The sequence below is a fragment of the Lethenteron reissneri genome, chromosome 33 (assembly GCF_015708825.2).
Source record: "Lethenteron reissneri isolate LAM-NWPU_2019-01 chromosome 33, ASM1570882v1, whole genome shotgun sequence".
Taxonomy (NCBI): Eukaryota; Metazoa; Chordata; class Hyperoartia; order Petromyzontiformes; family Petromyzontidae; genus Lethenteron; species Lethenteron reissneri.
Window position 1 is genome coordinate 13,884,252 of NC_083811.1, and position 14,364 is coordinate 13,898,615.

The following is a 14,364-nucleotide window of genomic DNA, read 5'->3' on the forward strand; positions in this document are numbered from 1 at the left end:
ACCATTCACTCAAATAATATTAAGGCTGTACAAACTCAACACACAGTCGTAAAATATATATTTTGTTACTTTTTCAAATGCTCTCCAACACACTGGTGTGCTGTAATAGTGACGAATTGGCATGTTCTGTTTACGTGACAACCCTTACTAGTTCGCTGTGTTGGGTGGTGGCGAGTTTAACGACACATTTATATATTTACGCGATCTAACCCAAAACACCCCTATTATGGCGTAAAATATATATTTGTTACTCTTTCAAATGCGTAGGAAATATTTTTTTAGACGTCCTTTTTTTAAAATCATCTGAGATCAAGCAGTATTTGCTTGGCAACAAACGGATGGGCCAAGTTGATGGAGATAGGAGTTGACCATTGCAATGTTGAATATTCCGTATCTATTTTAAACAATTTTCTAATTTATCAGCATGCTAACTTGCACTCAGTGTGACAAAAAGGGTTTGTTCTTGGCACATGCTGCAATGGGCTCCCACTTAGTTACAAACATGCTTTCGTATGATAATGCGTTTCTTTTTTTGTTTAGATCATGTAGGCATGATGGCAACATATATATTTTTTATTATAACCCTCCATCAATGGACAAAGCCAATCAAATTAAGTTTGGCACGTGAGCAAATATGCCAATTGATTTGTTTTTATTTTAGCAAAAACAAGAGTAATGTTGAAAAGGGAGGAACATTTTTAACAAATTTACATCACCCAAAATGAACCAATTATGAATAATAATAATAAAAGATGGTGACAGACTTCGTATAAAATTAGGCTTTCGTGTCATTAAAATAATATCCCTCGCCAACAAGTACAAAGACAAACAATCTGTTTACGATGTATAAAGTACACTGTCTTTGGAAGAAAAACATAACTTTCACCAGCATGGAAATAATTACACCAGCCTCGGCTCAACTTCCACATATAAGTATATATGTACACACACACACACAGAGTATGGATGTGGACAAAAGGTCGACATGTGGGTTAAAGCAAGGAAGCTCCTTACATCTCCTCGAGAGCCAGGCATCCCTGGAGGCTGTAAGAGTCTGGATGTGGTTATTAGACAGGTCTCTGGAAGAAAGACAAAAAGAGGCAACACAATATTCAGGGATTATTAATGATAATCTCAAGGGCTCCGTAGGGCTGTGCAGGTCTTGGCTCGGTGGCCTCGTGCCAAGTGGATTCATTCTTAAAACAGAGCCGTTTTATAACAACTTAAAGAGTTTCGATTTAAAGCTTTCGTGACTGCAGGGATTCATCTTCTTGGTTCTTTCCGTAAAGTCACAGTAGAAGGGAAATAATAAAGTATTAAAAATAAAACATAACATTTTTAACATTTAATTTTTATTATTTTATTATTTCCCTTCTACGTGACTTTACCGAAAGAACCAAGAAGAACTTAAAGAGTGTTGCATTTGGAGATATATCTTTTCTGGAACCCAGGGCACCTGTGGACACAGTACATGGACAGCATCTTGCTCTGCTTGCAGCAATAGCTGTGGGTCCATTTAATTAAGAAATAATAACTTTCTTCGTTATTGATGTTAAACTCATCACTTTCAAACTGTTTTAGTTTGTTGTCCTTCCCCCACACCTCCTATTAGCACGGTTGGCTACATACAGTACGCAAGAAGTTCCACATACATAGATACACATGTTCAAAATTTGAATGCACATTAGCTGGCATGCTAAACCAAAGAGAAAATACATCACCATCATCTGAAACTTCTTCAGTGTGATTGTATTAATTCATTTTCTCATTGCCAGTATTTTCCATTACCATGCAGTCCAGGTGTTATTTACATATTAGGTATATATATATATGTTTATGTTGAGTGTACTTGTTTGTCAGGAGGTATAAAAATCTGGGCTGTGATGGGCACCAAACGGATTGACTGCAGTTCATTGATGTGGACCACTTGCATCCGGAATTTTGGCTGCAGCCCATTCTATCTTTGAAATAGTACTGCATTTTTAATCCATTTTGGTTGTGTAAATGAATACCACATGTAAGAATCAACCAAACGATTCTATCTTCTTGGTTCTTTCGGTAAAGTCACGTAGAAGGGAAGTAATAAAATAATAAAAATAAAACATAATAAAATAAAATAATTCTCACGACGTTTCGGCTACAACGCAAGCAGCCGTCTTCAGGTGAAGAATGAGACAATGCCAAGCTAGGAGCTTATATATAAGCTGCGTTGGAGGTGGAAGAAAGAGCGCCTTAACAAAAGAATGTGCATATGAAGAGGAATTTAGCATATTCATGGCAAATGCGTAGGAGGTGGGCGGGGGGGGTTTCAAAGTCATATTATGCCCATGCATTATGCAGGATCAACAGCACCAAGGGGGGGTGCAGGGATTAGCAGTAACAAAGGAAAGGAATGTTAATGATATGTAGCTGCAGTTACTCAACCACCACGTAGAAACTAAAGTATAAACTACATAAAAAACTAAAGTATAAATATGATTCTAGTTACATTTAAATATGGCCAAGAGCTGCTTCATTCATCATCCAGCGACGTGGGCACAGAGCCCAAATCTAAAATATATTTATACGATTTACTGCTCGTTATTGGATGCATTGTTCCTATTGTGGGACGCACGTTACAGAGAGCTTTGATGTGTGCAGCTGGAGAGAGGTGTACTGTCACTCACAGCACTTGCAGCTTGTGCATTTGCTTGCAGAAGTCTTGGGGAAGTGAAGAAATGTTGGTCCCAGTTAGAGTGCTAGTTGACACAAAGCACAGGCAATGTTTTGAATAAATACTGTGTTTTTATAATAAATGGCATTCCACGTAATACTTATTATTACTATCATTATGATAACATCATGCAATCATATTTCAAACAATAACATTTCACCAATGCATGGGTAACCCATACCTCTGCAGTCCGAGACCCAGTCATTTTAAACAGTAAAGAATAATGTATTTATGTTATTCATTTACAAACAGCTTTTTTTATTCGTTTAACAACTTTCCGGTAAAGTTTGCATCTCCACAAAGACTTTCACAAAACAGTTTACTCTGTTCAATATTAGCTCATATATCAATGTTTCATCTGTAGTACTGTCCATTACTAATGTGTTATTTCCATGACGCAAAATATACTTTGTTGCCAGACTGGCGTTTCACTTAAAAAAAAGACTACCAATAGTCACTCACTCAGATAATAGGGCATCACGAAAAAACGACTGTGTACTGCACAAGCCTGGTAAGCAATCACAGGTACACGAACAGGTTTGCATTGTATACATGTTGATATGAGGATCTCTGATTATTTACAGGGTGTTTATGCAATTTCTGAATGTGTTTTGCTTGCAAACGTAATAACGCACGTTACATTTGTGTTGCAGCAAACAACATCAACATACTTTTGAATAATGTATAAACAGCCACAGAGGCAATTATGATGATGCATAGGTGTTTTTTTTGCATGATTGCGTTCCCGGCAAACATGCAAACGTTGGGTCAACGTTGGCATTTGGATGGAACTGGTGGACCAACGTTGGCCCCACGTTCCATGTTTGCTGGGTATGGCCTGCTAGCACTGCTAAGAGATGAACGCTTGCAAGGGGCTACTCACAGGCTTTCCAGGTTCGTCGTGCCATTCAGGATCGGCAGAAAGTCGACTTCAGCAGCCCCACGGAGCAGTCTGACATTCGGAGACAAATGACCTTGAGCAGTGCTTTCTCGTGACCACATGAATGAGTTAACTGCGTGAATGTGAACCATGTACTCGGGAATACATGTGCATGCAGTCAATAAATAAATGGAATACTCTACATGAATGAATGAATGCATAAATAACAGAGCAAATTTCTCAGAATGGAGACATTTAAATTGCCCCTGCATGTGTTTTTCTAAATGTGTTTATAGACATTTTTGGTGGTGGTTAAACACAATTTATAGCAATATGTTTAAATAAATAGGTAACATTTAGGGCTTGTGATCGGGCGTTTGCCAGTGTAGCTCCAAAGATTTGAAACGCTTCAGAATCGTTAGATATATGTAAGTCTGTCTGGAAAACCCACCTCTTTAAACTGGACGTCTAACCCCCTAGTTCTGGCCGTTCACCCTGGTTCTATTTATTTCCTGCTTTTCATACATAGGGCATTGACATCTACGGAATGAAATACACCTTAGAAACGTTTTAAAGCTTCCTCATCAGAGATAACCATTTTAAACATCCCTGTTATTGTTGTTTCCTAGTTGAGGGCTTCACTGCTAGGATGCACCCTGGTCAAAACCGATACCAGCTCATCGTGTCCACTTACCACATGCCATATAAAACAAAACATTTAAGATCTTGTGGATGGGAAAAATGCAGCAACTCTATAATAATTTTGTTGTTGATAGATTAAATATGCATGTGCGTTTGACAAAACGTGAATGTGTTTGAATGTGTCGTACGACAATGAGATATATTTTTACGAGTTGTTAAAAATGAGTGCCACATTGTTGGACGTCAACAGGGCTGTTCTTACGTATAGACCGGTCCCTGCCATGGTAATGTGGAATGTATACATTTGGCTTAGTGGTATTTGTGGAAATGGATGCTATGCCCCTGTTTGTTGGAGCAGGGAGCCACTCCGAATTGTGAATAATACAAAAACTGCTGATGCAGAACAGCTAAAAAGTCAAATTTATTCACGAAATAAACCATTCATGTGGGCCTGTGGAATGCACCCAGTTTAAATTTGACAACTGCTCCAAAGCCTTTAATTCATCACATATTCAGCAACCAATCACGAGGCAGACACCTCATAGCAAACGCATCTACATTCTAATTATTCAGATTATGCCCTGTCACGCTTTCTCACGCATGACAACAACTCCGGTTGTGCTTCCAGGAAGCATTAGCTGACTGTTTGCTGATGCAGTGCTTCCTGGTGTTTCCGCATCATTAGGGATGGACGTGCCGACAGCGGAGCCTGCAGCGAAGCTGTGCGGCATGAGTGAGCAAGCCGGCATCTCAGTGGGCATGAGCCGTGCATGCCTCGATCTGCCAGCGGTTTGCAGGCGTGGTGCAGGCGTGGTGCAGGCGTGGTGCAGGTGTGTGGTACAGGTGTGTGGTACAGGTGTGGAGCAGGTGTGGTGCAGGTGTGGTGCAGGTGTGTGCAGGTGTGTGGTGTAGGTGGGTGGTGTAGGTGTGTGGTGCAGGTGTGGTGCACGTGTGGTGCAGGTGTGTGGTGTAGGTGTGTGGTGTAGGTGTGTGGTGTTGGTGTGGTTCCGGTGTGGTGCACGTGTGGTGCAGGTGTGGTGCCGGTGTGGTTCCGATGTGGTACAGGTGTGTGGTGCAGGTGTGGTGCACGTGTGGTGCAGGGGTGGTGCAGGTGTGTGGTGTAGGTGTGTGGTGCAGGTAGTGGTTCCGGTGTGGTACAGGTGTGTGGTGCAGGTGTGGTGCCAGAGTGGTACAGGTGTGTGGTGCAGGTGTGTGGTGCAGGTGTGGTACAGGTGTGTAATGCAGGTGTGGTGCAGGTATGTTGTAGGTGTGGTATAAGTGTGGTGCACGTGTGGTACAGGAGTGGTACACGTGTGGTGCAGGTGTGTGGTGCTGGTGTGGTGCAAGTGTGGTGGAAGGGTATGCGTACTTTACTTGTCTCGAAAAACCACTCAGTGCCATATACTGTAACGAGCTGCTTTGCTTTAGATCATTACATTTTAATAACAAACCCAGGTAAATGTTCAGCCCTGCAATGGATTACTCATGCTAATGTTGGCAGAAGGGACTCCACTAAAAGGAGCTTTCGAGAGCCCCTATAGAGGGTATTTTGGCCTACTCTTCCACAATGGTGAGATGATCTGGGAAGAGGTGGGAGCGTTAGCATTTCACCCACCACATGTGACCAGTGTCTAACTCTGGTTTCACCCATTTACACCGCTGGGTGGACAAATGTTGGAAGGGGAGATTTAAGAAACGTGCCCCATCTGGTTCACTCTGCCGTGCCAGCAGGTAGAACTGGCGACCTCTGCATTGCAGGTCCACTCTGATAATTACCATCGCACCACGGCAGCGTGTTCACCATTTAATAATAACCAAAATCACTAAACATGTGTTTTAGAATGCTCCCGATTGAACCCCCCCCCCTCCCCTTGAAACATCAGAAATAAAAATGTACGTTTTGTCATTAATAGCTCACTACTTGGCTTTCCAAAGAGGTTTACCATCTGCAGACTTGAGAGAGAGACATGTTTAGATGTACTGAATGCACACGTATGTAAATGTGGGTATGTATCGTGGTTAGAGGGCTGCGCTACGAATCCGGTAGCCCGAATTCGATGACAAATATCTGAACTGGTTCTGGGCCTCCCCTAGGTCGAGTCAGCCTCAAATGAGTAACTGGTGTGGTGTGTAAACATCGCCACTCAGGAGACAAAGACGGCCGGGCGTGGTGCTGGCTACCCACCCTCTCGTGTGACGTACCGTTTTTCATAGGTGCTCGCAAATGGCTCTTACCCCAAAAGTCCGTGAAGGCTATACGGGGGTTTTAGTATGTGTGTGGTGTGTGTGTATGCAGCGTGGTTGTGAGACAGAATGTGAGCCCGTGTCTGCTGGCACACTGTGCCTCTCTGAGAGCACTTACAGAGTCTGCAGCTCCGCCAGGTTCTGGAACGCAGTCTTCCCCACAACTCGGATGGGATTGTCATAGAAATGGCTGTAAAAGTTTAGAAAGATATATATTTACATATATATTTTTGACAATGTGCAAGACTACATCCAAAATACATTTATCAATTTTCTCATAAAACTCAAGCTCTTTTCATTTTAAATGAAAAACATGTTAAAAGTGATTTGTGCGCGCACTTGAAACTTTTGAGAATATTAGATATGCTATAACACATTGTCCCATGTGAACAGTCGGGTAATATTTTCTACAGAAAAATGGAACAGATCTGCCTGCCATATTTAATATGGTTCATACATCACCATGGTACGCATTAGGTATGTTCAATATATGAGAATAGGTACATTTCACAGCCAACAACAATTCAAAGATCAAATATTAAACTGTAAAACAAATTCCACAGTGCGCCTATACATTTTCTGATATAAGCATGAAGTAAAAGCTTAAAGTAAGTATGTATGTTTCTTTTAAGAACATTCACACTCTAAATGTGCCAATCAGTGTAATTCTGTAAGACCCATAGCAGAACACTATTATACTACTGCGTAGGATTCCACAGTTCTGCTGCGTGCTGTCCGGGATAATGTCCGACGTTTTGCTCAACATGCTCGGGGCTTCTTCAGTAATTGCTTGATTGCTGAAGAAGCTTCCAGCACATGCATTGAAACTTCGGACGTTGTGCCGAAAAAACATGGCACAACCCGAAAACGCGCCGGACAGTGACTACAACATCACACGTGAACACTTCGACCAATCACGGTGTTTTGTCTTGTGTGTGTAGTGTCCTTAATCATGAATAGACAGCACCATGAATTGAACTGGGAAATATGTGCAAAGTGGCTTATTGCCAAGTGTGCTGACCACCGTGTCCCGTGCCAGAGTAACGCTGCTCCTGTATAGCGGATACACGCGAGTCTGCGTATGTTGTGAGTGCTCGCAGGGTGAGAGGCAGGCGCGTACGCACATGGTTTTGAGGAGTGGGTTGCTCCGAAATGCATGCTCAGGAATCATCTCGATTCTGTTGCTGTGAAATGCTCTGAAAACAACACGACAGAATACTTTTCAATGCTGGCAATACGCCTCTGTAAACAGTCACGCGGTATGAAAAATCAACCAGTGATGACTTAATAATTGCATGTTATTGAAAGGGAAGAAATGTCTACATTGAGATTAATTAGGAAAATACTCAGAGGCCAGTGGTTGAAATTTCAACTTGTGCGCCAACTGGCTCAGTAGGGAACCAGCCTTCTGAGCACTTATTTGTCCTATCTGATTGGCCTAGTTCAGATAACCTGTTAATCACAAGTTGAATAAACAAACCTGTTAACTTTTTAAATTTGACGAACATAATTTTAAGTACCAGCTTAAGATCGGTATCAGTTAACACGTGGATTAAATGCTTGCTTCTGACAAATTCTGTTAATTAAATGTGCTTACGTAGAAAAACGCGCACTTTCAGTTAATTTAATCTGACACTATATATGTTTTATGGCACATTAAACACTCTAAATGCAGTGATGTGCTATAGTACAGATGATGAATATATAACTTGAGAAAATCGGAAAGTCCTATAATAGTACGTTTTCCAAATGCATCCCTTGATCTCTCTGTAACAACAAATGACTGCTATGCTGGACTTCACGATTAAATCACGTGATACAGATGTTCCATGCGACCGTCTACTATACTCTACAAACATTGAAATCATCCAGTTTGTAACACAGTGGATACAGCAACTGCACAATTAGTCCGGTGACCTGAGTTAAATGCCTGGCCATGGCTAACATCAGCTAGTGAGTGATATTTGAACCGGTTCTGGGATTTCCCCAAGACTAATCTATCCTCGGTTGACTGCCTGCTGTGGTGTGTAAACAGTGGCACGAAGGGAGACAAAGGTGAGTGGGCATGGTGCTGGCTTCACAGCCCCCTCGTTTGCAGTGCTGACCTGAACATGTGCTGGTTAAAAGCCCGAGCTCCAGCAGGCTATGTGTGTGTAGTAAACATATAAATAATGTACATCAAACAACACAGTATTTGTTTAACAAAACGACTTAATTAACACATTTACCACTTTACGTTTTTACTTTAAGCAATAACTTTGTTTCTGTGATATTTCTACACGAGCGTGGTGAATATACGGTGTTTTCTCTCTCGAATACTTACAGCTCCCTAAGGTTAGGCAGGTCTTTGATGGCCTTTGGGAACTGAGAGAGCTGATTGTAGTTAAGATCCCTGTGAAAACAGTAAGCCCACACGTGCACACCTCCATCAGATCCTGTAATAACTTCGGGGAACGTGTGTTTGTACAGCGGGGGCAACGTGGGGGGGGGGGGGGGGGCTTACGTCGTTTGGACAGGATGGGCTTACGGCAAAGCCGTCCATTCAGGTGCAGAAAGAGGAAATATGTGCTGGCAATATTTGTATTGCCTCGGGTTGTGGGGACAATGGGGTTCGCTTCACGTGGATCTTGGTGCTGACCTTCACGCTGTCACAAGGTGGCTTGAGATTGCCAGAAGTGGCTCAACGGAAGATCTCTGTAAAGAGTCTAAACTCAGCACATAAAGAATCACGCTATTGAGCAAAGCAGAGTAAAGCCGCCTCTGTCACCGATCACAATCCACGCGGGGAAACTCGCGCGTGCACGCGGGAGGTGGTGGCGACGATAAACCGTCGTTAAAGAGGTCCTTAACGCGCTCTCAAACAGGAAAAGGTAAACGCGCAGTCCCGTAATTGGTCGCTCACGCCCACTCCATACACCTCCAATGTGCGCGGTTGACTCCGTACGGTGTGAAAGAAGTGCACTATATATAAACGGTGTTCGGCTGACTCTTCCACGTTCGTCAGACGTCTGGGAACAGGTGGGAGTGCTCACACTTTACCCCACCACAGGTGTGATCCGCCGAACGACTAACTGTGGTGAACCCATCTAGAAATGGGTTGGGTGGACAGAGGCAGTAAAGATTTAAGAAACTTTCACTCGTTGTTTCGACAACCGCCGCGCCATGAGATGGAATAGAACCGGCGACCCCTGGATTGCAATCCAGCGGTCGCCAACGATTACACCACAGCAGCGTCTATTTACACAAAGTTGGCAAAAGGAATTTTCTCTCGTTCTGGTATTTTGCAAATTATTTAATTGAAAAGAATAATGAATAGAAATGATGATGAAGCTGTTTTTGAAACATCATTGATATTGTTGATAAATGTGTCGATGGCCACTATCAACAAAGCAAGCACAGCATACACATTTTATTGGCATCAACTATTGATATTTAATAGTAATCAGACTAAAACATCATCCCTGGATAAATATTTAATTGTTGTTTCAAACAAAGGTTTCCATTTCTTTGGAAGTTTGCTTTTAGTGTAAAAAAAATAAGATCTGCGTCTAGATTTTCAAACATAAACTCGAAGTTAAGAAAACCTGCTGTTAAAAACCTGGCTGTGTTGATACCATTGGGGAAAACAGGTTCCTCCTTACATAAAGGAAACAACTGATAACACACACAAACTTAGCCTCATGTCCTATTGTAATAACGTATCCTCCATACCACAGCATAATCGAGATGTGAATGACCTCGCCTGGTGTGCACGAGTTTGTGCGTTCGATCTGGACCCTGATGCCTGTTGTATATTTGGAGTTTGCATGTCTCTCTCTCTCCCTGTGGTTGCGTGGATTTTTCTCCGGGTCCTTCGTGTTTTTCCCTCCACATTGAAAACATGCGAGAGTATTTGGATGTTAGAAACCTCCACGTGATAAGCCTCTTCGTTGAGCTATAATTTGTGGCCAGGTCGCTTCTCTACAGGCCCAACTCACCCAATGTCGACTCCTCTCAACAGTCCATTCCCTTGTTAGTGTGCAGGCGAGAGACCTTTTCTGTTTCTGCAGAAAAGTTTATTAACCTCCAATACTGGCAGAGAAATTGGTGTGGAATCCATAAATCCTTTGGACACAAGTTTGGTTATTTGGATGGAATATTTCCCCTATTTTTCAATGTTAGTCATTGTTAGTATTACCAAACAGATCATTGCTCATCATAACATCCCATCACTGTTGTGTGATGTCACACAAGTATTGTTAGCAAGCAACTATGAAGGCTGGCACGGGACACCAGAGGGTGGGAGGCCAACACCACGCCCGGCTGCATTTATCCGCCTTTGTCTCCCGAGCGGTGATGTTTACACACGGGATCAGGTACTCATTGAAGGTTAAGTTAAATCTACGTGAGGCCCGAGACTGGTTAAAATATACACCACTGTTTTTTGTCTTGTAGGGGAATTGAACTCTGGTCCCCGGATATGGAGCAGTCGTACAATGCGCTCATCCGCCATCACCTCCTACTTGCAACACCAGATCGTGGCTCTTTTTGAGATTGCAATTGTGCTGAAGCATTTTCACTTTCAAGAGATCGTGCTTGTTTTCACAGACTGGCCCTCTTTTTGTAGCGAGTCGAGGCGCTGAGATGGCCAACCTTGCCAGACGTTTTACACCCGTGTAGTACCCCATACAGCTGTATCCGGAAGGGAACTGCTGTAAGTCGGGTCAGCACTGAGCATGGTAAGGAACGGGCCTGGGGATAGGCACCAGCTAATCAGAAGGCGATCCCGGTCCAATCGGAGACGCTGATTATATTATTAATTAACTATTCGCACGAGTTTTCAACGTTGTGATCGACTCTGATTGACTTAGAATGCACGTGCTCTGCACAATAAAACGAGCATACTTTGCAGGCGTTCGGAGTGGCAGAGGATTGGAGACGTCCGAGGTGACAGTAATTGTATATTGAAAGAGAGCCATGAATGGAAAACCGTTTGCTTGCTCTCGTCGTTAAGAAAGATTCTGCTGGTGTTAGAAGTGGCAGTGATTGTGCGAAAACTAGAAATAGCAGTGATTGCGTTGATGTTGAAGTTCCCCTTTCAACAAGCTGCGTTGCCCAATTTATTAATGTTCTCGTTAATGGTTAATGCACTTCTCATTAAGCCAGCACAACAACGAGTTTCTTCCGCGTCGAGAGTTCTGCACAGAGTTCTCATTCGCACGGTTGGCTACGTGGGGTGCGAAATAAGTTTAACATCGTACATACACACAACACTGCACTCGCATGCCCCTGACCATCAGTGCTCAACACTCGAACGGTCCGTACTCAATGCACACAGTTCCAACGAATGCACGCGTGCCCACAGGATGCACAGACATTTGCCGCTTATGGATGTCCGTCTTGTGACTGGGAATGCACCGATATCATCCTGGTGGTGTCAGTGCCACAGCACGTGCGTGACGTCACCAGGCACGTGCGTGACGTCATCAGGCACGTGCAACGTCTCCCCAAGATTGACCTTCACCCCCGGCTACCAGAGGTGAGAGATGTAAGAAAGCAACGAAGGATTGCAAATATTTATGTTTACTTAAGGGTGACTTCAAAGCTAATGGGGGGGGGGGGGGGGGGCATGTCGATCATTCACATTTACATTTTACAGGGTAATTTTTTTGTAATGTTGAGATTTATTGAAGCAATATTAACAAATAGCATTTATTTATTTAAATTGGCATTGTGGATGTGCATTAGAGGGGAGGTGGTGGCGCAGTGGTAATGTACCATGATAACCATCACGTGACATTGAGTTGTTTTTTCTGGATTACGGCTCACATCAGTGGCGAGTGATATTTGAACTGGTCCCTTCCCCATCCCCCAACTTCACCAACCCACACGAACCAGCGTGGTGAAGTATGGTCAAACCACCCACATTGCCTGAATTGTCAAGGCGAGGCCTTCATCTTCCAGTTGATTCATAAATGTCTGTATGATATTACGTTTAGTGTAGAGAGATCCAGTAACCAGTTGAATACTAAATAGTGTGAAGATTGCTAGTGGAAAATAAATGTAAACGTATATTTGTCAGTGGTCGCCTAACAGTGCGATTTTAAATTATTGAAATTTGTGATTTTTTACTTCATTGCTTATAACATTCAAAATCTTCACGGATTTTTTCAATGCACTGGCCAAATTAAATTAAGTGCATTATATCCAAACAAAGTCAATTTAGCGGGATGTGATACAAAAACTATTGGCTAAATCCAATTAAGATGTGGCTATAAAAATAAAATTAAAGCCAACTTAATTGAACGATCTGATGTGGTGTGTCTACTTATATGTGCGGAAAGCTCTTTGTAGCCATTACAGAAGAGAACATCAAATTTGTAAAGGCAATACTGTTTTGAACATCCCACACCCTTTAAACAAAAGTGAAAGTCTATCTGTGTTTGTTGTGCGCATAGCGGAGATGAGATCGAGCAAGCATTCCAGAATCTCTGTATATCCCTCGCCTGGCTGATTTGCTTTTGTTTTGATGAAGCGAATGCTATTGAAAGGACACAGAACAAATAGCTTCACATGCCTCAGCTTCAAGCATTTTAAGCCAAACTGCTCGCAGCTAAATTTAAACTCTTCCCCAATCGTTTTAGGACAACGTTTAGGCTGCTTGGACTCCTTGGCTCTTTGATCTGTTATGGTTGCTCTTCCACATTCAAGACTTCAAAGTGATGAATAAATACATGGCGTGTGCAAAGTTATTTTGTTAGGTTAAGGTTTTGCTGCCCGCTATCGTGGATGAATAATTTAGTTAATAACATTATTCCTGAAGTTTTTGTGACTTACAAGCCCTATTTAATGTTCGTGTGTGTGTACACGTCTTCCCTTTACAGCCTCAAGCGGCTCTCAGTCACACCGCGATCGTACACAGTCCACGCAACGACTGCTCGAGTCACCAAGGTTTCCGCAATCTTTCACCATTGCACTCATCCTAATTGATGGAGTTAGGAATTCAAAAAGATTGCACAGGGACTTTGAAGTGAACGCGTGTTCTACCCAGCTAGCAGCCCAACAAACTACTGCATCCGTTTACAATACAATTCCACCAACTCAACGTTCTTAATAAAACAGATGACGGTCATTAAGATTCGTCACATTCGAATAAAAATATCGTAATGATTGAAGGTCGTAGCAGCAGCAGCATGCTGAAATATAGGCCCATTGAGACGTGATAAATTGGGTCTTTTGCAAAGGAAACCTTGGCTACAGCAAGATGCATGCTTAATGAACGTTTATCCAGGCGAACAGAAAAGTAACACTTTCCATGCAGCATAAACATATACATTTCAAGGGGTAATTGCGGCATGTATATGAGTACCAATGTACAATAGTTTATTTGTTACACTATCTATGCTTGTGAATTTTATCACAGGTTCTTTAGCATCATATTTTCAATCTAGGTTATAAGAAACAAACCTTCAACTCGATAACAGCAGTATATTTTTTACGACGTAGAATTGTATAGTATTACTTACTGTTAGTAACTCAGCTTATTGTAGAGTATATTTAGTATAATGATGATACTATGTAGTTTATACTACTGCAGCTACATACTATTAACACTTCTTCCCTTTATTAATGCTACCCCTATCCCCTCCCTGTGATGCTGCTAATCCTGCATCATGCACGGGCAAAGTAGCACTAATCACATACTTGCATTTCCCATATCCCCTCCCTTGGATGCTGCTAATCCTGCATAATGCACGGACACAAGTAGTACTAATCACATACCTGCATTCTTCTTGATATGCAAATGCTTTTGTCAAGGCGCCCTTTCCCCCCCCCCCCTTCCAACCCAGCTTATATATATGCTCCAAGCACGTGTGCTGTTTCATTCAGACGCTGTCGCCTCGAC

The 14,364-nt window shown here is 42.5% G+C and overlaps 1 protein-coding gene across 1 annotated transcript in view; it reads right to left on the reverse strand.

Annotated features, from left to right (window-relative positions):
* Window positions 1-14,364, reverse strand: part of LOC133350365 (leucine-rich repeat-containing G-protein coupled receptor 5-like) — a 141,774-nt gene that overhangs the window by 18,989 nt on the left and 108,421 nt on the right. The window contains 7 exon segments of the mRNA XM_061564671.1: window positions 1,015-1,048; window positions 1,051-1,079; window positions 2,667-2,738; window positions 3,597-3,665; window positions 6,598-6,669; window positions 7,604-7,675; window positions 8,803-8,871. Of these exon segments, the coding sequence (XP_061420655.1) occupies window positions 1,015-1,048; window positions 1,051-1,079; window positions 2,667-2,738; window positions 3,597-3,665; window positions 6,598-6,669; window positions 7,604-7,675; window positions 8,803-8,871 (417 nt within the window).